Consider the following 24,398-nt stretch of genomic DNA (forward strand, 5'->3'; position numbering starts at 1 on the left):
ACCTTCAAGGTAAAAAAAGCAGGACATAGCAATGTAAAAAAGAAATAGAAACTGATTAAAATTTTTCACTCCTTGAACAGAATGCTTTCCATTTTAACTAACTTGTATCAGATAAAATGCTATCACATTCCTACACAAGAAATTAACACATTGCAGGAAACTGGACACATACATTCCTCAAGGAATTTGCTATTCAGAAGTCCTACTGAAGAAACTGAAACACAATACAAATAAAGACCTTTATTAAAATCGCTTGGAATAGTATATGAAATTTAATATCATATAATATAGGTGCAAAACCCCTGATATTGACAGGACGTGATACATGTGAAGAGAGGACATTAATATACATATAAATAGAAAAGCTAAAATCTGTTTGACAGTGATATATTAAATGGCTACATAAATGTGACCATAATTAGGAGAATATGTAATTTTGTATTCCTTAAGCAGTATCTTCTAAAGCTGTATACGTAGTAAATTGCTTTTACCTCTAGTGTCTGCTTTCTTATGAGTAACAGGAGATGCGTAGGAATATTATAGGCACATGCAAAAGCAATGTAAAAGATATAAAAACAGAGGCAGAAGCCAGGGACTTATTTGTTCTTGGCTGCCAGAGGCTTACGGCTGATCTTCTTTGACTTGTCATTGTTCTTCTTTGGAGGTTCAGGATTCGCCTGCATGTGTCTGCCATAAAGACTGTAAGGAAATGAGACAAAGAATATTTGTGATACAACCATTAAAGACAGGCTTTTACTCTGCAGCATGTTAAACAATGCATCTAGAAATAAAAAAAAGGAAGGTCATTAAATTTATTTTGTCTCAACACACTGAATTTTCTGTTTTATCTCATGCTGCAGTCCATAATACTAGGTTTTTCATGACTTATCGGGAGAGTAACATCGGGAAGAGCAGGCCTTTGGAGCAGTGAATGAGCAATCAGTTTTGCCTTCAGAAACTAGCAACCTTTATTCTGCAGTTATGGGATTAAGGCTTGGAAGGCTGCAAGGATGTGTATTCAAGTCGACAATGACAAAAATTGGGTTGAACTGGAGAGATAGAGTGCCCACTTAGAGCAAAGTGAGCATCATCCCTAACCAGAAAACCCAAGGGCTTGATAATGTGACAGAGAGCAATGGTGTCACAGCCGCCTCTGCTGCTCACACATGATTGATAGTACTGGGACAGCTACCAACACATCAATGCCACATTACTAAGTACCACTGATTAAATGTTGACAAAGTATCCTACAATTAAGATGGCTAGCATTCACTGCGAAGCTAAACAGACTACATGGCTGAGAGGATCTTGCTAAACATCACATAGTAATTAATAGATAATTTATGAGTAATCCTGATTAAACTAAATTAAAAACCTACCCAAAATAAACACAGCTCAAACTTAACTTCCCCTATTGACATAAAGTGCTTTTTGAAGACGTACTTTGCGGGGGCGTCTGTGCATCTCGAAGGGAACAGGGACGAGCTTTGTTTCTAATCATTCAGCTGTATAAACATTGGCAATGTTGACACCAATACTGAAATCCCTCTGAAAGGTGTCCCCCTGCTAATACTTAGGCCTGATGTTGGTGAGTGTCTGCCCCAATCCCATACTAGGCTGTTGCCAGGATCTTCTACCACTTGACAGGAATTCTGCTACTAAAGATAACGGCACCAGTTCCCACAACAGCCTTCCGTGTGTCACTGCACCTCCACCTTTTGGTGGATTTTGTCAAAAAACGGGACAGATCAGGGGCTTGGGGTTGAGAAACTCTGAGTCCTCCTAGAATTGCCTTTTGATGTGTCAAAATTGGGATGGGTAGCTGTCAGCACTGTCACCACAGAACCCGGGTCCTGCATTTTCACGTGTCTGGGGCATGCAGAAGGTCGCAGCTGTGGCAGGCGAGTGGCGCTGGTCCATCACACGCACCCTCACGTGCACTCTCCCCTGCTGCAGTCTGTGTATGCAGCTTGCACGTCTGCCCAACCCTTGCTGAAAACAAGGACTAGGTAGAGATCCTTTTGCTACTTTTGCTTAGTCATGTCCAGACAGACTTAAATTACTCATGATACGTTGCTGCTTATCCAGAAAGCATGACCTGATAGACAGTTCTGCAGCAGGTATCACAGATAAACTGACTCTTTATTTACAGTGACCTCTTTTGCTTTGTAGGCTGAAACTAATTTCAGCAGAGGACGGGCCCTCCTTCTTCTACAGGGCCTGATGGACTATACAGTCAACTGTATGCAAGAGACATTGAACAAGGATCCAAGGAGACAGAAATACTCTTGAATTACTGTGCTGCAGGGCATGGCCATGGAGGGGCTATTTACATCAGATACAGAGAGATTTTAGCCAAGACATACATTGCTCTGTAGAGCTTCCTGAGGAGGGGAAGTGGAGAAGGAGGTGCTGAGCTCCTCTCCCTGGGAGCCAGTGGTAGGACGTGTGGGAATGGTTCAAAGCTGTGCCAGGAGAGGTTTAGGCTGGACATTAGGAAACATTTCTTTACTGAGAGGGAGGTCAAACACTGGAACAGGCTTCCTAGAGAGGTGGTCGATGCCCCAAGCCTGTCAGTGTTTAAGAGGCATTTGGACAATGCCCTTAAAAACATGCTTTAACTTGGTCAGCTCTGAATTGGTCAGGCAGTTGGACTAGATGATCATTGTAGGTCCCTTCCAACTGAAATAGTCTGGTCTGGTCTGGTCTGGTCTATTCTATTCCATGTCAGGAGGTTAAAAGCTACCACCCGGTCTGAGCTTTATTTCACTGTATCTGGAAGATACTTCAGCCCTGGGGTTCCTGGACTGCTGGGATTAGAGCTCCTTGTATGGTGAGGTAGAGAGGCAGCACTCGCTTTCATCTCCTCAGCAGCTCCAGTTTTACATCATGCTGCTAAACAGGCTGCTGTCACAGTGCACTGTACCCAAACAGCCTTGCTCAAGGAAAATACAACTGTAAACTATGACATTATTTCACCTTACTGAAATTTTATGTGTGCCATCACCTACTGTCAACACGGGATCAGATCCCATTTCCTGATGAACACAGAGAGCCCTGACCCTCCGTGAAAACTGAATGCTTACTATTAGCTACAAAACACATATTTTTCTTTTTGTAAGAGATACAGCCCCAACAGCACAAGGCTATATTTTATCTAAGTACACAGTATGTGTACTAATCAAATAACCATCCTAAATAACTGTCCTGTTTTGGAAGGCGTTAAGTTAGTTGAGGGAGGAAAGACATGGCAGGAGTTGTTTTGGTATCAGGAAATACTGTCTTTGTGGAAGAGCACAGAAGTGTCATTCACGGAGACTGTCCTATCAGAAACCTATCCAGGGTAGAAAAAGTCAGGGAACGAGCACCATCTTGTTCTCAACAATATGCGGCGCAGCATTTGAACCACTGTCAGCAATAATTTTGTAGCTCTGAGAAGTTAGCAACAGAGAAGTGGAAATGCATGCTCAAATCTGTGAACACCAACAGTTAGTTAACATTCAAGTTGTTTTCTGGCTCTAGAGAAATAATGCTACATTGGAGTAGAATGTAAAGCTTTTTCATATAGTAAGAAAAGGCCCCTTTAAGAACTGCGGACTGGGACTTTAAGTACTGAATTAACAGAGAATTGACTGATCCACTGTATCTGAGCTCAAAAAAACTTCACAGATGGGAATGGAAGTCCCCTGCCCCTGTCCTGTCTTCCACCTCCTGCTGCCCCACAGCTCCTTTGCCCTGTTAGTGCCAAGTCGGAGAGGACTGTAACAGCAGCTTTAGTGGTTTTCAGGTGTTACATACCCTTTTTTTTGCTCAGGTTGGTTTAGGCTCCACTTTTTTGCTTTGGAAAGTATATGAATTTCCCTCTCAGATGACACTTCAGGCATTCATTCTGCCTCTCATTTCCTGCTTTCTCAGGGCAAATCTTCAAGTTTGTGGACTGGCAGAGCTCAGGTTAGTGAACTTTTTCTGAAGTAAAAGGGTGTGGTGGGAATTCTACTGACTACATGGATGCTTTTGAAGTGCAGAAGCTGAATATTGACAACTTTGAATGAACTTCAGAGTTCTGGTATAGTTTACTTGGGCAACACCTTTTGACTGTGAAAGGTCCAGAGGCCACTGCATGCATTAGGCAGTAAAAATCCCAATTGACCTCTAAGTATTTTTAGTAGCAGTTTTTCTTTGATATTTACTCCTTATGATATTCAGTGCTATTGGTACTCCAGCAATTCCCTCTACCCCATGCAAATACTACGTCAGTAGTAGTAGATGTGCGTGAGATGCAGACATCTGCAGCACTTTTACATTCTTTTTACTTATTCTCAGGTCCAACCACTTCTATCGGCACGTGCACTGAATTTTCATCCAGGAAAATAATTATTGGGTTTTTAAAAAGCAAATCAAATATATCTACTTAGGTTTCTCTGGCAAAATTTCAAGGAATTTTCAGCTGCACATTGCTATCTCAACTGAAGATAAGTGCTTTACAATCTATCACAGTAGTCTGCTATGCAAAGAGCAAGGATCAGACGTATTTAGATTATACAAGCCTTCATAGACAGGGACTCTCTCTTGTGTTTGCACACATCAAATGCGAGGAGACATATGGTGTCACAACAACATTTAAATACAATAATGACTGTGATAATGCCTCTGGGACAGAATTTGCCTTCTGTTACACTAGGGAAAAGAGAATGCACAATTTTCAATGAACTTCTGGTACAACAACAGACACGACTTTTATAGCTCCCAAGGAAAAAAAAAACAAAACCAGAAGAAGAAAAAAAAACCCAAGAAAAAAACCTAATGGAGCTGATCTGCACAGAGACCCAACTATCTGAATTACACGAGAACCTATAACCCCTTGACTGTAATAGATGTGGAGTTTACATATACAGCCCTTAATATCGATACCTGCTGGAAGAATAGAGCCACAGAAACCATAGCTTGCATGTCACCGTCTGTCAGCCAAGCTGTAGTAACCAACTGTGTACATGTTCTTGCTCTGGCATCACTGTGAAGTCAAACGTGTTAGGCAGAGACACTCGTGCACCGTCCTCAGCAGCGAAGGTCAGCTTAAGACATACACACAGACAGTTATGCAGCTCAGCTGATGGATGGTAATGTACTAGGAGATGGCACCTTGACATTATCTGTTTGTACGACTAGACCCTTAGCAAAGGCAGACGGCCTCCATAAACAGACAAAGGAATATTGAGGCAGATTGTGGCTACTGTTTCAAGGCGGACTTGTGAGGTAAATGCTGATAATCTATTCATGGCAGCACCTTCACACTTGGTAGTTTGGAATGTCACCTGTTCATGGGGCTGGTACAGCTCTGAGCAGGACACTACATACAGCTTGCAGACCAAAACCTCAGCTGAAGTATAAAATCTGGAGTGCAAATAAATATTTGAGATGTTTGTGGTTTGCAGCAACAGTCAGAAGCTAGTCATTACAACAGCAGTTCACAAACCGCTGAACCTTTGTAGAATTAGCAGCTACAGTATTGCATGTAGCCTTCTCATTATGTTAAAGTGAAAGGGGAGATTAAATGCAAGACTGAAAATGCAGAAAGCCCTCAGATAGAGATTTCCAGTTGCTTTCTTTCCTTGTATATATTTTTCAAAGCAAATATCTCTCATGAACATAAATGTTTCTTTGTATGCAAACAAACAAAATCTCCCTGCATTCTCTATCTGCCCCACTGGAAGTAACAAATGAGAGCACTACGGCTGCTGCAGCAAAACTAACAATATCAAGTGAGAAAGATGCTCATTAAACTTCATCATTCTGTCTACTTTAATGATGCTTTTACTTAATAAAAATTCCCCAAGCAGTTGCAAGGATATTAGGCAAGGTCTTTGGTTATGTATCAGGGGTCTAAGCTGTCACTAGCAAGCACGCAGTTCAGGAGGGGCATTCCCAAGAGGAAAGAGTGAATACAGCTTTCTTGTAATAAATTCAGAGAGAATCAATAACCACAGCCTGCCACATTACTTAAGCATTTAGGCAAGTAGGTCATCCTTCTAAATTAAACTACAAATTGCTAAATGTTGCAATTTACAGCATAAGATCAGGCATGGAGCCTTGTAACTTGAAAGCTTACAGTCTTGCTACCAAAACCTCTGAATTTAAAAAAGAACCATAGTTAAAATGCATAAAGTTCAATAGAGCCACTTTCAAAAACCAGCTTCAGCACAATTGCCTCCAACTTTTTGCTCTTGTACAACAAAACATTCACTAGCTGAAGGCTAAGTGCTCCCAGAAATGAAAAGAGTGAACTTGTGTGTAAGCTAGTGAACTAGCATAAAGAGTTAGATGCACCCATTAATTTTCTTGAATTTAAGCATTTTGAAAGAGGATTTCAAGAATGAGCCATAAGAAATAAATTGCTTTCGCTTTATGTCTGTCATAGACCTACAGGGTGAGTATGCAGTATGAAAAGGACACACACAGTTAAATACGATCCTGGAGAGATGCCACCTCCAGGTATGTACCATAATCTGAGAAACAAAGGTGAAACATTCCAGCACTGCTCGCTTGGAGCTCAGGTTCAGGCAGGTGTTTAATGCTCAGACACAGCTTCAAATGTGGGTATTTACAGGACCTCAACAGGACAGTCCCCAGCCCCAGCTGCCGAGGCAGGAGAGGGGAAAGGCTGAATCAGTGGTGATATCACTGGAGACCCAAAGCTGAAAAGAAGTGCTTGCAAGACTGATACGTGCTGGCTAGCCTGTATTAGTTACAATTCTCAAGCGCTTACTGCAAGATGCTTTTGCCTTGGCAGTTTTTGCATGGCTTATTGCTGCTCTGGTATCCCCTCTGAGCTACTGAGACTGGCCTTTTCTCCTGTGGGAGCTGCTAACACGTCACCTCCTCAAACCACATCTTCTCCTAGGAAGGGGCCAGATACTGGGGTTTAATTTGCCAGTAATGTACCAGTGAGAGAAAATAGTGGGGGTTAAAATTACTTTGCAAGTATCATATTATTTTGGTAGTTTACCAATAATTTATTTTTATTCTCTGTGATATAAGTCAGATGATTTAAATTAAGAGGAACATTGCATGGCTAAGTGAAATGAATATCTGGTTTCCTTGCACACTCGGATGGCAAGCTGCAGTTTTAGGATTCTTAATAAGGAAGAACAGACAAGAGTGACTCATTTTATTCAGCTAATTTTTTGCCCCTTGTTTGCGAGTGCTCTGAGAGCAGATGGCAGCAGTGTCGAGAGATGTTCATCATCTGAAGCTTTCTGCAGGTTTCTTCAAAAACTCAGCTTTGGCCTGTCATCTGTCTGTGTACCACCTCACTCCTCATGCTCCGAAATGGAAGCAGTGCTCACTGGTTGAAGGGGGAAGGTGCCGGCGGTGCTGCGTGCTTGCTACGCTGCAAGAGCCTCTGGGCTACTAAACCTGCTGTTCTTAATGTGTTGTAAAACTGTTCCAGTATTTTTAGGTCTTTAACAGTTTGTCTTCCTGTATTGCCCACTCACACTCTGGTATGCCTAATACTTCAGACTGCCCCAAATCTTCACACCCTAGAGTCCAGTCCCAAGACACTGAGAAGTGTAACAACCTGTGGTATCTTCCTGTTCCCTCCACCTGCCCCAACAACCTTCATAACCCAAAGCTCCTGCAGAGTTTGCCATGGCATCACCCTCCCTAATCTCTCCAAGTCCCACACTTTGCTTTTCAAAGAGACCAGAAATCCCTACTCCCCCCACGTGCTTTCTGGGATCTTCACCCCCAGAAGCACTCTGCAGGGGAACTGATCACGTCTTCCCATCTTGGATTAGCTCTTTTTTGTAGCTAGTTTCATTTATTGGAGCCCAAATTAGGTAAGAAGGAGAGGATTCAGTACAGGTGGAGAGCTGGGTATCCAAGCCTGTGTTGCAGTCAGTGGAGATCTGGCTAATGAAGCCAGTGGAGTAGAGAGCTTTTTGGGTGACCAAATACAAGTGTCTGCTGCGAGATGCTTAGTTGCTATACTCTGTTATAGATTTTCACCAACTGCAGTAGACAGTAGGCAGCTAGCTGACATGTAGACACTCACATTTAGATATTTTAAAATAATAGATGAAGTCTGCCCAAAGCAACCGCTCCCCCTCTGTTCCCACTTGGCACGCTCTCACAAGGTGTTAGCTATCTTACATTACAGACTCCGCTGAGTCATACAGTCCAACGTTGACTTAATGCGAATTCCTGCCTAAAACCACTCCAATCTCAATAAGCAAAAAAAAGTATTCCACCAAAATTGTCCTGGAGCTCACCATCTCAGCAACTGTGCTGAATGCGCATCCAGCAAAATAAGCCCACCCATCCCATGTGTCTCCTACCAGCCACTTCACTATTCATTTCCTCACAGGGCTCCCTGCTGCCGGATCCCTCAACTCCAGTCTCTCCTGTTTGTATTTGCTGTGTCATATATCTGAAGAAGACTCAGCCTCTACGTGCCATGTTTCCCACCTTCTTTCCCTGCAGGTTACTGTCAGATGGATCCTGACCAGATGGACCTCTGGCCTGAGCTCAGGAGCTCCCTGTGATGCTCCTCACAATAGCATCATCAGTCCTGCTGTGACGACTCAGCAGCCCAAACACAGCAGTTGTAAAGGGAATACAGTCCAGTCAGACGTGTAAGGAGACACCTTGGTGGGGATGTGTCTGTGTGGGAAGATTTGAGCCAAGGTAACTATGATTTACAAACACCTGCTCTCCTATAAGGCTGGCAATTGCTGGATAATTTTAATTCTGCCAGATACATCAGCTATTAAACTGGTTAATTTAACCCCTGCTTCTTTGAACTCACCATCTTGCATGTTAAGGAGAACTAATTTTCTTTTTCCAGAAAGGAATTCCAAGTAGGTGTTAGGCATTTCTTTAATTAATATACAGTAATAAAAGAAAGCCTTCTCCTTATATTCTCTGAGGCTAGCAGTCTTTTGAAGCAAGTACTTTAAATGTGTGGCTTGTTAGGGAAGCACAGCTGGAAGCTCATAGAAACCTAGAAAAAAAAGAGTCTTTTGTAAAGGAAAAGGATTTGCAAAACTGGCTAATGACTTTGCATACCCAACTTGAAAGAGCTGGCAAGAAATGTGACTTTTGGCAGAGAGGTTTTGAAAGCACACGGAACACCAGCATCTGTTTTCTGAAAGTCAGACCTATCTAATACCTAGGGAGCCCAGCACTGAAAATCTCAGCTGTGCTACAAAGCCAGAGACACACACAAGGAGGACCTCCATGGAACTGTCATGAAGATGGGAAAGAGAGGATGTGATTATGCTTATTTCTTTAAAAACAGAGGCAAACATGAATTAAGATTTCATCTAGAGAATCTATTATGCTGATAAAACAACCACCAGCTATCCTGGTATAATGAGACAGCAGACTGAGAGGACCAGGGAAAGAACAATTCGTTTCTGCACCTGGATAGTCCTATCAGACTACGTCAATCATGAAGTATTTCTCACCTGGGACTCGCATCTTCAAGTGCATCCAGGAGGGCTGATCTCCCTTCTCACGCTCCATTTCGAATGGATTGCTGACTGGTTCAGCCTACATGTGCAGACCAGTCCCTGGATCCACCCCAGGCACAGAGAAACTTCATAGGTCAGAACCTAAAGTCCTCACGGCTGAGAATTCCCACAGATTGCAGTGGAATACTTTTCCCCTTGTTTTCTTTTCACAGGTCAAATGGTGCTTCCCCACTTATGTATGACCAGAAAAAGCAATTTAGTGCCAGACAGAGGTATCAGCTGTAAACCCTGAGGGCTGAGGTATCCACCAGGACAAATGACATCTTCCACCTAATGAATCAAAAGGAATTAAGAGCCGCAGAATCTGCACTAGCAGGCTCAGCTTCTTTGGCAGAAGCCAGCACAGGTGGCTGCAGAGAAAAATGCACCAGCAAGAAGGAATAAGACTACTCAAGTGAGAAAAAAGTGTGTTCTGTTCACTGGAGTCATCTGTATCATCACAACCTTTGTCTTTATGTATTTGTAATTCCGTGAGCATGCAGTAGATAAATCAACAGTTTGTTCCATTTCACCAAACCACGTTGCTGGGACCATATTCAGGGCCACCTGCCTGCTCTCAAACTAACCCTGGACAGGCAGCGAACACAGTGCAGAAAACATACTGGCACACAGCACAGACAGCCTCCTGGAGCCAGCCGAACGGATTCTTCATTCTTATGTTATTTTAATGTTGTTGTGCACATGGAGTCCTTTGGGTTTAAGCAAACCAGTGCTCATTTTCCTTTTTGAATGCTACACTAAGGGGCTTGCTGCTCAGATAAATCCCCTTACATAATCTTTATTATTGATTTACTACATGCATTTTGCTGTGCACCTAATTAACATTTAAAAAAAGGAAAACAGAAGGTAAAAATAGCTAAGTGCAAGCCAAGGAACTTTCTTTAAGTTATTCTACATCTGGCAGGTATGTATTTCTTTTCCAGTAACTAGACAAAGTGTACCAATAAAATGCATAGAAGGGACTCTGGGAAAATACTGATACGCAGAGTCTCTTTTTTTGAGCAAAACTGAAGTGTCTGAGTTAATCTGAGCCTGCTCTGCTGCACACTGAGGATGACTGACTTCACTGGCAGTAGCAGGGAGAACATTCAGGGGACTGCAGTTCTCCATACGCAGGGTTTATATAGCTGCCCTGCTCTGCTGGGCTGGCTTACATGCCTCTGCCAGGGTGTCTGTCTACCTTCATCATCCCTACTGGCTGCAGGGCCGGCTGCCTAATGGCTCCTCAAACTAGACACAAAGACCAAACAGTGATGAGGGACACAGTGACGTGGTGGGGAACTCAACCAACCTAACCCTCCTGAATCACCGCTCCCGAGACCCTCAAAGGTGAAGGACTAAGCCCTTCTGCACAACCCACTTGGGTGACTCAACACACTCTTTCTGGAAGGCTGTGCAGGCTCTGGGGACCACTGTGTAAAGGGGGCACAGGACTTACTGTGGGATGCTTGGGGGGGGGGGGGGGGTCTTGGGATTGAGCAAAAGTATTTAAGGATTATACAGGATTTACGAGATGTTTAGGGGAAGGACCCAGAGAGTGGAAAGGAGGGACCAAGATGGATGGCAGAGAACAAGCGCAGGAAAACGGAGAGAGGATCAAGTGGGGAATAAGTGAGGCCAGTCATATGCAAGCAGGAGGCTGGCCAGCACGCTTGTTTGGCTAAACTGCACCAAATCATCTCCAAGTGGAGGTGTGTTCTACCTAAACCCTCTTTATAACTGTTTTCTGTGTGAGTGTGCTCTCTGTTCTGACAACATGCATGCATGACCCATCAGCAAAGTTCAAGCCAGGCTAGCTGGTCACTAAGATGGACTGAGTCCTCAACACTGGAGAGACCAAGGGCCTGGGATCAGCTCCCACTGAGGCTGAGGGGCTGTAGGCTGGTAAGACTGGGCCTGGGCACCTGATACTTGAAATATCCAAGATTTGGGAGCCAGGTACCAGAGAGATCCCTGACATAGGGTTTTCCCTGAGCAATGATGCCTAGAAACGCAGTCTGGCTGTTGTTTGTCCTCTCTGTGTTTATGTGGCCACCTGTCCTCCCATCATGCTTATCTGTTCATGGCTGGCCATGTGTACACACATGTTCTGAATTTGTGGTTAGCCTTGCTACTTGGCAGGACAAGAGAACAGGGATATGGAGCAGCTGGTCACTGCCATCAGTGGAGAAATCCCCTGGCTTCTCCAGCCTACTGGATTTAGCTGCACAAAAGCACTACCAGGAAAAAGGTGAAGAAATGAGGAAACTCACTTCACCTTTTTGACACAAGGCACCACATCTGAAGTGCTACACATCACAGACAATCCAGTTTCACCTAGTCACCTGAGTCAGCTTTGACACATTTTGTATATACTTTCCAGAAAGGCTGTTTGAGCCTTCTCAGATTGAATTTTTGAACATGCACAACAGGTCAATGCAAATATTGAATTTTGCCGTCTTCCTCATGAAATCTCTTTCCAGTTCCCAAACACAGCCCTTTCAACTCCTCCCTGGCCAACACTGGCACAAACATGCCAATGATGTCAATCTTCCAGATGCTCTGATGAGTTGTGCTCAGACAGGTCCACATATGCACAAAGGAGTAAGGAGATTCAGAGCCAATTTCAATATCATTGTCACCATTCATGTTAAAATGCTGGAATTTTGAAAGCCAGAGATCAAGTACTTCATTACAGAAGCAAAAAATATCAACACAATGGTTTTCCAGTTATATGCATCTACTGCGGAAGACCAAAGATGGTCATACAGATACCATGTAATAAAATGATACAGACTATTCACACCATTTTCCAGCCAGTTTTGAACAAAGCATCACACCATTAATATTTGGCAAACAATTACTGAGTTTTAAGCAAATCTTTGGCATTTTTCCATGGCTTTTACTGTGCCAACAAAGCTGTTCCAGAATATTTTCAGGAGGGACCTATGTTATGTGGCAGCCAATAATCTTTATGGTAACACTGCAATGAAAATGTCGCTTACTGTAATGAGCACAGATCATAAGTTAAGCCCCCAGCTACCTTTCTATTATTTTTCATTACAGTCTTTCTGGATTTGTTATGCTTCAAGAGTACCCAGGGAATTACATCAAACTAGGCTCACTAGTCAGCTCTTCATTACTCAGACCACACTGAAACTGAGCAATCAGCAAACTGAACCAGCTCCTGAGGTAACACAAGACACTAACATTTGTTTGAATATTTACCATTTCTTTTTTAGCTTGTCTTTTCTTAAAGGTCTGTTCTGTAAATAGACTTGCCTACAGTTGGAGGTCATTCTGAAACAACAGGAAAACCACAGATTTTTCCATGCCATTAATACCTTGAGTGAAGGGTTGAGCTTCCTTTTGTCTACCAGAAACAAACTGTGTTATATTCATGTTTTCCTGAGAGCAGTGTTTCTCCTAGAATTGTGTTCCATAGCACTGGATAAGCTGGGTGACATTACAAGTCTCACTTGCTGTGTGAATCCTTGTCCCTGTCCCATTGCAGATTTTTGCATTGGCTTCCTTCCCTCTTGCAAAGCAAGAAGCTGACCACCCCTTTGGAAAACAACAGTTAAACTGACATCAGTAAGTTCTGGTGTCATCCAATCCGTACAACTTCCCAAGTTGCTTTCAGTGTATTTCAAGGCCCACAGCGTGAAGAACATAGAGCCTTTTGAAAGGCCGCCTTCTTCCCTGATGTCTGTCAAGATGAAATGGTAGCACAGTGCCAGCCTCATTTTGATTTCAACAAAATCAATACAAGTTTTGCTTCTGATTTCAGCAGATGTAGCGTTTGGCCTGTAATGTCAAACAATCTATTCCTGAGAACTGAAAATCCACTAGCGCACACCGTGCAGCACGGGCTATCCTGTGAGGCAGGTCTCATCACATTTCTTATTTTAACTGTCTCCTGAACAGAGTGACTTGGGAAGTGCAAAGACCTCTAGATTACTTAAGAATTACAACAGAGGTAATAATAATTTCTGTTGCCATTAGTGCTAGCAACTGAGGCATACCTTGGAAACTGCAAAAACAAACATGGCTTTACAATGTCAGTCAAATAGCACGTTCTTTGTTATTTAAATCTTCTATACATGGCCATTATTATCCATGCAAGCAAACAGGCAAACTGCACTTGCATTACAGCTTACAGCTCCAAACTGTACAGCAACATATGAACAACACAGGCTGGCTATGAACACTGGAGTGAAAATTATGTCTTCTCATCAAGTGCTAGCAATAGCTAGGGCTAATGAGTCACTCTGTAAACTTCTTAATGCATGCATTAAGCAAAATAGTTTCTTTTACAAGGAAGGTGGGATTATGCATACCAATATGATCTGACTTTGCTGAACATCTTTTTGCCATAGGTAGGCAGCACTCATCCTAAATCATTGGTGCTTGCGTATGCTTATAAGTTAGAGGAACAAATATGGAACTTCTACATAAAAGGACAGGAACTAGTTTACTCTATCATCAGACATTTGCAAAAGGCACCCACAGGAGCCTCCAAGAGTGATGCAAAATAAACTAATGGTTCCACCTGCTTCTGGGCAAGAGGAAAAGAAACATGGAGTTGAAACCACTTGCAATGAAAGCAGAAAGAGTGCAACAATGGGGAGCCAAACCCCAAGCTGCAATCTTGGAGGATAAACTGCAGGACATCTACTCTGTGTCTCCTTAGAAACATGTTGGAAAACACATTGCCAGGAGGGCAAACATGGCCCTTGGACTACTGTCCTTACTTTCTGGTTCCTCAACACACAGGCTACTAACATCTTTGCCAAATCCCAGCCTATGCATGCAAGGTAGCAAACAGGGACCCCCCTTAGTTGTGAAACTGTCCCAGTATTCCCCAAGCCTGCGGCACGGAGCGCATTTATGAGAAATGCAGGAGTGCAAAAAGTATAGTGGCAAAAGATTTGTCAACAGCTCTCTGTCACCAAGAAAGCACTTCATTAGCCTGTCAATTGCACAGTGTCTAGGAGATACATTTATTGACAACTCACTGATCCAACATCTATACAAAGCTCTTCTTATGCAATGAGCTTGCTGACTCACATGATCATGAGCTCTATAGAGAACTAATAGCCGTACTAAGCCCCAAATTGCTCCAATTTCTAAACAAAATGAAACCCAAAGTGGTAAAATGCCACCAACACCCCAGCAGCTAGACCATATTCCCTGCTTCCAGCACAACATTTTTAAATGAGATTCATTTTTTATATACTTCATAGGTGGAGTATGAACTCACGGTGAGTAAAAGTCCTTATACAAAACACTGTTTTTCACTTTTATGGCCATTTGTGCTTATGGGATTACTTTTGAAATACAGGGAGCCTGCATCTTCTGCTCCCTCAATTTAGCATGGAAGTACCCAGTGATGTTCAATTCTGTATGCCAACCAACTTCTCTCTGTGGTTGGGTCCGTCAGCCTCCCATCAGGTTAGGATAATGCTGCGAATGGCTAATTGACCCTGCAGTGGCTTTAACAACTCGCAGTCACTTCACACAGCCAGCAGCATTCCTGCAGCGCACACGCTCCCAACCCTTGCTTGCTTTGCTTTGTACTACCTGTTCTACCACTTCATGATAATGCAGTGTCAAAGACAGCAGGAGTAACCTATTCTGGCATCTCCATCTGGCACTATATATCAGACTTGTGCTGCTCTGGTGGATTAGTTTCAGATCCCTGTTGGCAGATCAAAGGCAGTAATAATAACCACAAATCAATCCCTCTTTAAGGCCTAAAACATCTTCTCCCTCACACAGGATGCCTCATTTCTTCACCGCCCCAGAGCCCTTATAAATAGCAACTTTGCCTAGACACAACAGTCGTATGCAGATACTCAGGCCCTGGAGAATTTGGCGCTGTGTTTTCAGCTGCTTTCTCCTATTCACTGACAAACAAAATGAGCAGCATCAGCAGAGGGGCTCATGTGGATTAAACACTCGAGTCCCCGAAAATCAGAAAGCTGCTTGGTGCCAAAGTGAGGACATACAGAGAAGATGGCTTGCTTCCTTTGGTCTCATCTCAGGTAACACATTTTCCAGCACCCATCGGTGAGACAGTGCTGTATTTTCACTGAAGCACCCACCTACCATCAGCTCACTGCTCAGTGCTCTAAGCTGACCAACAGATGTTTTCAGAGCACATGTTCAGATACAGAATGGATGCATCCCCAGTTGAACAAGTGCACTGTGGACCGGCTGCTTTCTAGGGGTGTTTCCTGACAGCTTACCCACTTGATTAGCACATGCTGTAGAAAACAGGACTCAGAAGAAAGGGGATTCATGAGGTTTGAGATCCACACAGCTGCTCCAATATAGGGGGCAATATCTGGTCCCTTTCGCAACAACTGTGCTTGCATTCCTGAGATCGCACTTGATTTCTTGATGGTCATCTGTTGGGTCTTAGCTAAGGCAGTGGGAGTTAAAATATGACTCAAAGGCTAGGTATCAGCTCTCTGCCTGGCTATGCTTTACTGTCAAAATGAGATTTTTACTGCAAGAGAAGTAGCTTTTGTTTGCTCCCTCTCCGTAACACCTTCATGGTGACAATGCTGTATTTACCATGATGTAGCTAGGCAGTTCCCTAGGACTCAATTCACCCAGAGAAGTTGTGGCACAAAAAAAAAATAAATAAATCTGTGGCTTGGATTTTACAGGAGAACAGTTATTATGCTGTAAAAGATATACCTGCATGGGCAGTGAAGACATAAACTCTTCCTCTTATCTTTAAGTCTTTCAGTCTTGTAACTTGCAGTTTGAATTATGTCTCTGAAGAGACTGCAACATCAGCTAGGATAGCAACAGTTCAACATGCCTACATTTGTCCAAAAATGAAACCCAGAGATAAATAGTGAAAATGATAGCTGCTTAAAGAACTTCTGAAATTCTTAAGAAAACATGCATCAATTAGAGGCAAACAGCCACAAATCCTCTGGTGCCAATATTGCATACTAATACAGTTTGCGAAGCCCAGAAAGACCTATTTCAGGGTTACCACATAAGGGCCCAAAAAACATTTTGTCCTAAAATTCTTTTGAATACAAAGTACTTTGATCATGATTTTTTCATTATTCAGTTAAGATACAGTTCTACTCAACTGACTGTTTATCACTGATAATTTTTTTACTATACACATAAAACTAGAACATTGTCTCAACATATGCAAAATGTGGATAGTACATATTGCTCATAGCAGCACATAATTTTAAGAAGAACTATAACTGTACTATTTCTAGATAATTTTTAAACTATGACAAAGATGCATGCTATTGAAGAAAAATGGCAAGCCTATAAAAAGCTACATGTGTTTGAGTCAATCAAGTATAAAGAGTATATTTTTTTTCTTATGATTCTTTTACATGCTAGTGTAAGTAGGAAGTCAGAAAGATTAACCAAAGATGAAGAAAAAAAGACCATCCTCTTCCTCCCACTACTAAGCTTAGAAAAATATCCTAAAAAAGAAAAAAAAAAAATACACTGGCAGCTTCTAAGACAGTTTAATAAACCTTGGGGAATGCCTTAGTGTTGAATTTGGTTTCCCGGTAGTACCTAAAGCACTGCTACTAAAGCAATACAATAAAGTTTATGAACTTGTCTTTACTGCTGCATAATTTATCTCTGAGAAATGATACTATGGTGAACAACTGCTCTCTATGAATCTCCTCGGGTCTTCAGTGAACTGCAGTTTTTATCACAGCAAGTAAACTGGATCAAGATTAAACTCCAAACCAAAATATATTTCACATTTTTTTATTAATGAAAAATACTTAATTCAAAAGTTAACCACTACTATACTCAAGTGTTTTCTTATCCTCTATGTCAACTTCCCAACTAAAGTGTTTTTGAGATACTTTACACTGAAAATCAAAAGAAACAAAATCCAAACCCACTCATATTTCTTTCTATTCAAGAAACTTTCCCTTTTCTTTTTTATTAGTTTCCTGCCTAACAAAAACCAAATATATCCCTTCATAAAAAAAAAACCCAAACGAACAACCCCCCCCTTTAACCCCAACAATACCACACTGCGAATTAAAAATAAACTTAATCAAAACCCAGTAATCAAAGCCAAAGGTACACTGACTTCACCTGGTCTAGTGCTCACAGTATAGCTTGCTCAGACCACTTTCCAGCACTGTAGTTACACTGCTCTAGAAAATGTTTCGTTTCGGGGTACGTGCCTTCTGTCAGGACAGCAAGTTAACATGACTACACAGCTGTTTAGTTACCAGATTTAATGTGATGCAGGCACGGGAAACCCTAGCCAGAGGAAAAAGGTAAAGAAAAGAAAATAGATCAATCCATTTTTGTAATTAAAAAACCCCTGAACAAATCAGATGGTATAAATTGGAAGGTGTAACTACACAGAGGGACATGCATACACGTTGTGGGAAAAACGTTGCTGTCACTCAAACCTCACAAGCCCATACAAAGCTGACGCAAAGAGTGGTGAGGAACCAGCACAACGGAAGGGAGACCCACAGAATAAGGGTCAGTCAGTATCTCCCACCAAGGAAGTATTAGATCAGTCTTAAGAACAGCTTTGTAAGAAAACTGGCAGATATTCAGTGTAGCCTCAAAAAAACAGCTGTGCTGAGGGACTGATGACCTGAGCATACACTGGGGTAGTTTTCATCCCTGGATGTTATGATTGTTAGCAGAGTGGCATTCCTCCATATGTTTGTCTTTAACAAGACAATTTCAGGATGCTGGATTATCTGATGAATTCCAACATTTCAGGCAATGTTCTAGGCAATGGGCAGTGTCATACTGATTTGGTGAAAACAAGGAAATGAAAGGGGGAAGGTATGTATACACATAGGGTTTGTGACCTCTTGCAGTTAGTTAGCAGATTCAGCTGTTTCAGCCATCCAAATACATGAGTAATGGCTTATAGATCAAAGAGCCAGTGGATGGCTGCCATCTTCTTCGCCAGTGTTAAGGATCCCCCCTTTCCTCCCATATCCTTGCAGCACTTGCTCCCAGTACAGTTTAGAAATGCTGACACCCAGAACAAATTGGCTTAGGGATGGGAAGAAAGTAAGAGCTAGGGAAAGGATGCAAGAAAGGAAGGAAGAGCTATGAGGACAAAAGAGGGATAAAAAGACACGCAAAGCTTCACATATGGAAAAGCAGCTGACCTTGGCATGGGAAAAAGAGGACGACACCAGTATATTGCAAGAAACACACAGGCAACTCTCACTTTGGTGAACAAAGGGAGCATGGAGTGAATGAAGGAAGCGTTCAGACCATGTGAATTCAAGAACAGAACAACATGGGGGGTCCTTGACTGATGTAAGGAGCATATCCCCTAAATGCTGTGCAAGTTCTCCTTAGTCTATGTTTTTCAGTACCCTTAATTCAAGACTAAGCACGTTCAGCATGAGCACAGACTGCAGCAGACCCTTCCCCGTTTAAACATACATGGTGCTTGTCACTTCTCCACATCCATCTTTCGGTCACATTAGCTCCGTTAATGAAAAAATAAATGTTGCAAAAGGGAAGTATTAACATAACCAATACCAAGGACATTAATTTTAAAAACGCTATTTACTTTGTATCAGAGTGGTCATATATCTTGATCTTGAGTAGTTCTTAGCCTTGTCCAGATTCTGATTCCATGCTACGGAGACAAACTCTGTCCTGACTCTTCTTCCTGCCCATGATTCATTCACTCGACATCTTTAGTACTGTACCCACTTGATGGGCATCGTGTATCTAGTAAAAGACAATAATTCTTATTTAAGCAAAAATGAGTTTTTTAGTGCAAATCCTGCATAGTGACTTACTGTGAAGTATAGACACAATACAGCTCAAACTATCTGCTTGAAGAGAGAAGTCACCCGGCTCCAAACACAACAGTTGGCCTCATACTTTTTGAAAAAATTTGCAGTTCCATGACGAGAGTGGGTGGGTCCCTGGTCTCCAGGGATAAGCAGTAGGTTCAGTGAGCTGCCTACAAGTATCACTCAGCATCTGGCTTTGAAGATCCATGTTATGTCCTAACAGCACAGATGCAGGACCCTAGTGAAGAGACTTGTGCAGGTAACTCATCTTCCTAATCTGTTCCCCTAACACAAACCAACTACAGATGTCAACTGCATTTTCCCTGAATCAAGAGAAAAAAAAACTACCAAGAGCACAAAACCAATGCCAAAGCATAAGGAAAAGGTCAGCCCACGGCTACTCTTCACAGATTTTTGATTTGCCAAGAGAACTAGTCAGCCAGCATGGGAGAGCCTGTGTAGCCTCTGGGACACAAGAGTGGTGTTCTCAAGGCACAGAGTACCTGGGAATTCTCTCCAGAGCAGTCACTGTTAGAATTAAAGCAAATATTTTCAGGAACGGGAGAGGAAGCAGAAGCAATTACCCTGTCAGCGAATGTGCCAATAGATAACTTGGGAATAACCTGCATACATGTACAAAAGGTGAGTTTATTTCATCTACGCCCCCATCCATCCAAAGCCATGACTTCAGCTGCTCGCTCGCTAGCAGACGCCGGGCAGCCTCGGTGCTCTCACGCACTCATACCACATTACTGCCTGTCTCCCAGCGGGGCTCTCTGGCAGACGTCACTTGCTAAGTTAGCATTACTGAAGCCCCAGCTGATATTCTCTTCAAAACTCCTCTGTTCCTCCCTCTCTGTCACTATGGCAACGCCCATCATCCTGCAAACAGCACCATCAGACCGGGGGCTCGCTCTGCACTCATTCATCTAAGCCGTTTTACGAATCGCTTCTTTTCCCCATGCAACATTTCTAAAAAACGAGTTTTACTCCCTGCTGATGTCCCCACATCTTTGACACAGTTCCATTAGTTCCACTGCCCCGAGTCGCAAACCCACAGCTGCCCCAAATGCAGTCCTACTCTGGACTAGGTAAAAGAGCCAAAATCGGAATCAAACACAGAGCATGTTGTGTGAGTATTTCTAAGTAGACTGGAGGCAGACTGAGGACCTTCTCTTAAAAATCCTGGTTCTTGTAAGCAGCCTTCCATTTTAAAAGCTGTCTCTGCTAAGTAAAGGCATTGAAGACCAGCTGTAGATAGCCAAAATAAAAATAGTGAGGCAAGGACAAAATAGCAGGCTTTCCTTTGATCTAGATTTTTTCCAGGCTACATCTTCCTTACTTGCTATTTTGTTTAATTAGGCTGTGACTATATGTTATTATTCCTCACATTACACCCACTCTGTATTTACATTAATCCTGGCCTGGGAGAAACAACACAATTTCATTTAACTTGACTCTGTTCTTTCTGATTTTTTACTACATTCTTGAAATATTATTTCAGTACTGGCAACTTTAGATGAGATATTCTCACAGCCTTTCTGAATATTTTTTTTTTTTTTAATTTGGAAATTATTTTTAGTAAGGAGGGGAATACACTTGTGGTCTATTTTTAATTCTGCCAGAACAACGAACAACAGGCCAAGGGTTCACAGCCACAAGATAAAATAATCAGCACATAAAATAAAAACAGTTAGAAAGAAGAAAGACACTTTTTTGAAGGAGTTTTCCATATTTTTTTGCAAAATCTAGTTTAATAGTACTGCTGTTTACGTGTATGGGGATAAAAACTACATATGCTACAATGGGAGATCTGTAACTTCTCTCAATAGATGGGAGAAAACAACATTTTCTTTCAGAAGGAAAAAGTCATTTTCGTTGAGGCAGTATATAATTTTCCACACACAAATGTGTTCATCCAAACCCAACCTACATGTCTCTGTACCTTATGCTCAAATTTTCTCTCACCACATTCAATACATTAAGTGCTGCCTAACTCCCACCTCCTGAATTCAGCAAAAAAAAAGATCATTTTTTTCTTTAAAAAAACACCCTTTGAAATAGAATGTATTCTTATTGTTATAGCCTACAAGTTAGAGGCTGAAAACAGCCATTAGTTAACAACCTACCCATTACCCTGTAAAGTGTTAACAGTGCCTGGCCACTGCTGTAAGGAAATTGCCCAAAGAAAAGGGCAGGGCACGCTCCCTGCTCCACTCTCTTCTGCAGCACAAAAACGTACCTGGGGTTTACCACTCAAAAAGCCTTGCTCTTTTATCCTCCCATGCTGGCTAACCTTTGCTAGCCGGCAAATGAAAGGGTGAGCCACAGCACGGCCAAGCGTTTAGCATCCCTGCACACACTCGTGCATCTCGGTCAGCATCCAAGACCCTGGAAGCTGTGTACCTCTTCTGGAGCCACCCCACCACCTTATGGACAGAGAGATGCTTGAGGTTACCCACCACTGTACTCGGCACACTGAAGACTCCGCACCCCTTATGTGCTTGAGCAATCAAGTCAGAGTGTTTGCTAGTTACTGTATTAAGAGGGGAGGAGATGGACTGAAACTTGCACTCTTCTAGAAGCACGAGGAAAAGAAACAATCCAAAATGGCTCAGAATCATTTTAAAGCCTGTTAGTTCAAGCTATGATCCCAAAATAATATGATTCAAATAATTCAAAGTAGTCACAGAGTTTAGCAATGCAGTGGTATTAAAGGAAGCGCGGTCTACCCGGAGTAAACATGGTGAACCAAAACCACACAAAGGAAAGCCAGAGTCCTAAGAAGAGGACAAGCAAGAAAATACAAGTTGGTTGTGCCTTTGACATTTGTCCATCATCCCTCTCTCCCACATACTGATTGGTACTAGGAGGAAAAGGCAGCCAATATCATTTCATATCCTATCCTTTGATTATTCGGTGTCCTTCATTTCTGCTTTTACTAAATTATCCATTTTTCTGCTATTGCTGCACTTCCTCCCTACTTCTACCCTTTGCCTAATCAGCTGATTATCCTCATTTATCTTCCCTGTCGAGAATCTTGGCTCTTCCCATTTCTCTTCCCTCTCCAGCTCGTCAGCCTTTGCCTTCTTACTAGTCTTCCTCCTGTACCACTTTTATGCTTTCTTCCTTCTTTTCCCTGTTTCTCATAATTTTATCACTTCTTTTTTTTTATATATAGGATACTCATCTTTCCATCTGTGCTCCCTTTTTGCTTCTCAGGTGGTTGGATCTGAATAAGACTGTTTTGAAACATTTAAGTAGGAAAATGAATGACTCTTCTTAGTATTTTCCTCAGCAGATGGACACACACTACACAGAGGGGATCTGCTATAATGTTTTAAGGTATTTCCTTGCATCCCATATCATAGTTCAAAAAATATTTTAAAAGTATTTAAAAAGGATTTCATATGAAACATTTCGTATAAATCTTTATGTGAATTGCGATAAATTCCATTTTTTTCCTTAAAAAGTAGGCATGAAATAAAAGTTATTACTGACATCTGTCATATTTTAAATTCCTTTATAAAATTTAGTAGTGGCAGCAACAGATGTAGCATAAAACACTGTGTAACGATCTTCTTAATAGAGCATCCTTTAAGAAAAGCAGCTTCATCATTGACAGTCATTTAGTAACACAGAAGGCAGTTTCCCAGAAGATATTTGCTGCTGTTATATTAGAGGTAATTAAACTATAAAGTGATTTATTTCTTTGCAGCCATGTAATTGAACTTTCTAAAGCCATTAAAGATAGCTCACGAAAGTATCAGCAGATACGGAACATGATTATCCCCAGTAAAACTGCATTTACAACACATAGAGCCACAAAAATTCTACACAATGCCATTTATTGGCAAAACATTAATATATTAAGCCACAAAGGACAGTGCACTAAGAGTAGAAATGCTGTCACCAAACGTATGTCTTTCCTTCAACCTCTCCCCAGCTCTCCCTTTCCTATGATTGACAGTGATTTTCTGAGAGTAGGCATTACCTCCAGGCAAGAAAATCTGTGTACATAAAAAATAGTTTTACATTAGTCCTATTGCGGCACTATTGATTACTAAAGGAAGCTGTAGGCAACAAAATACAGATTTTTTTAAAAAAAATGTGTATTTAAGAGTGGGAAAAAACCCCCTATGTATAGAAATTCAAAGGGGTATCAATGTCTCACATATTTTCCCCACCATATTAACTAATCCAGCAAAAAAGATCCTTGATATGTCATTTGCTGATTGATGAGCACAGAGAGCTGAGACCCGAGCACGGAATTTTATTGCTGAAGACATTTTCATCTGCAGCCAAATCACCAGGGAAACACTTTGTCAAACAACTTCATTCTGCAGGGAGACTTTGTGACAATATTGGCAACTTAGGAATTTGTTCTGGTTTTTCCGATAGCATCTACCTGTCTGCGTTGAGAAATATTTACAGTAGCACTGCAATTCACGCAGATGTCCAGCTTAAGACCTGGGAACAAGTGGTTCACATTTCATTGCAACAGTATGTAGAAAATAGATGCTCACAAGCTCTATTTTTTTAAATATCTATTTATCTATACATAAACGATCCAATATATTTTTGGCAGAGTTTAATACCAAACTCCTGTACTCTTATAATAACAACTGATCTTACATTGAGCATCTGCAGGGCTACAAATCATTACTTGTTTCCAAGAGCTCAACTACCTCTTTTACCCATTTTTTTTTTTTTTTTGGGGGGTAGGGGGGGCTGAATCAAACAAATGCTGCTAACTTTTATACCATCAGGTTAGGCAAGATGTTAGGCTTCCAGTAGGACACCATGGGTTAATATATCTACTCTTTATCCTCTTGCTGCTCCCAAAATTGCTAAGGAATCTGAGTCCTGCTGGTTGCCTTGAAGCTTCTAATTATTTTCTGTGTTGAACGAATTCCCAGGTTTCGCAATTTTTTACTGTGGTGGCAGCAAAAGTGACCTACTATGAAATTTTCTCAGCTGAGTAATAGTCATACGGCATTCTCAATGGCTCAGCTACGCTGTCCACAATGGGCTAAACCTGATAAATCCAGAAGCAGGTAGCCCCAATCAGGATTTATGT

The 24,398-nt window shown here is 41.9% G+C and overlaps 1 protein-coding gene across 3 annotated transcripts in view; it reads right to left on the reverse strand.

The window, feature by feature from the left end:
- Positions 1–225: 225 nt before the first annotated feature.
- Positions 226–24,398, reverse strand: part of RSU1 (Ras suppressor protein 1) — a 111,704-nt gene continuing 87,531 nt past the window's right edge. For 2 of the 3 annotated variants that reach the window (XM_049798091.1, XM_049798092.1), the window contains one exon: positions 226–699. In XM_049798091.1, coding sequence (XP_049654048.1) covers positions 597–699 — 103 coding nt within the window. In that variant the 3' untranslated portion in view covers positions 226–596. Of the gene's footprint in view, positions 700–19,086; positions 19,251–24,398 lie in introns of all 3 variants that reach the window. The other variant, XR_007505774.1, reaches the window with a different exon arrangement.

This window comes from Accipiter gentilis, chromosome 4 (assembly GCF_929443795.1).
Source record: "Accipiter gentilis chromosome 4, bAccGen1.1, whole genome shotgun sequence".
Taxonomy (NCBI): Eukaryota; Metazoa; Chordata; class Aves; order Accipitriformes; family Accipitridae; genus Astur; species Astur gentilis.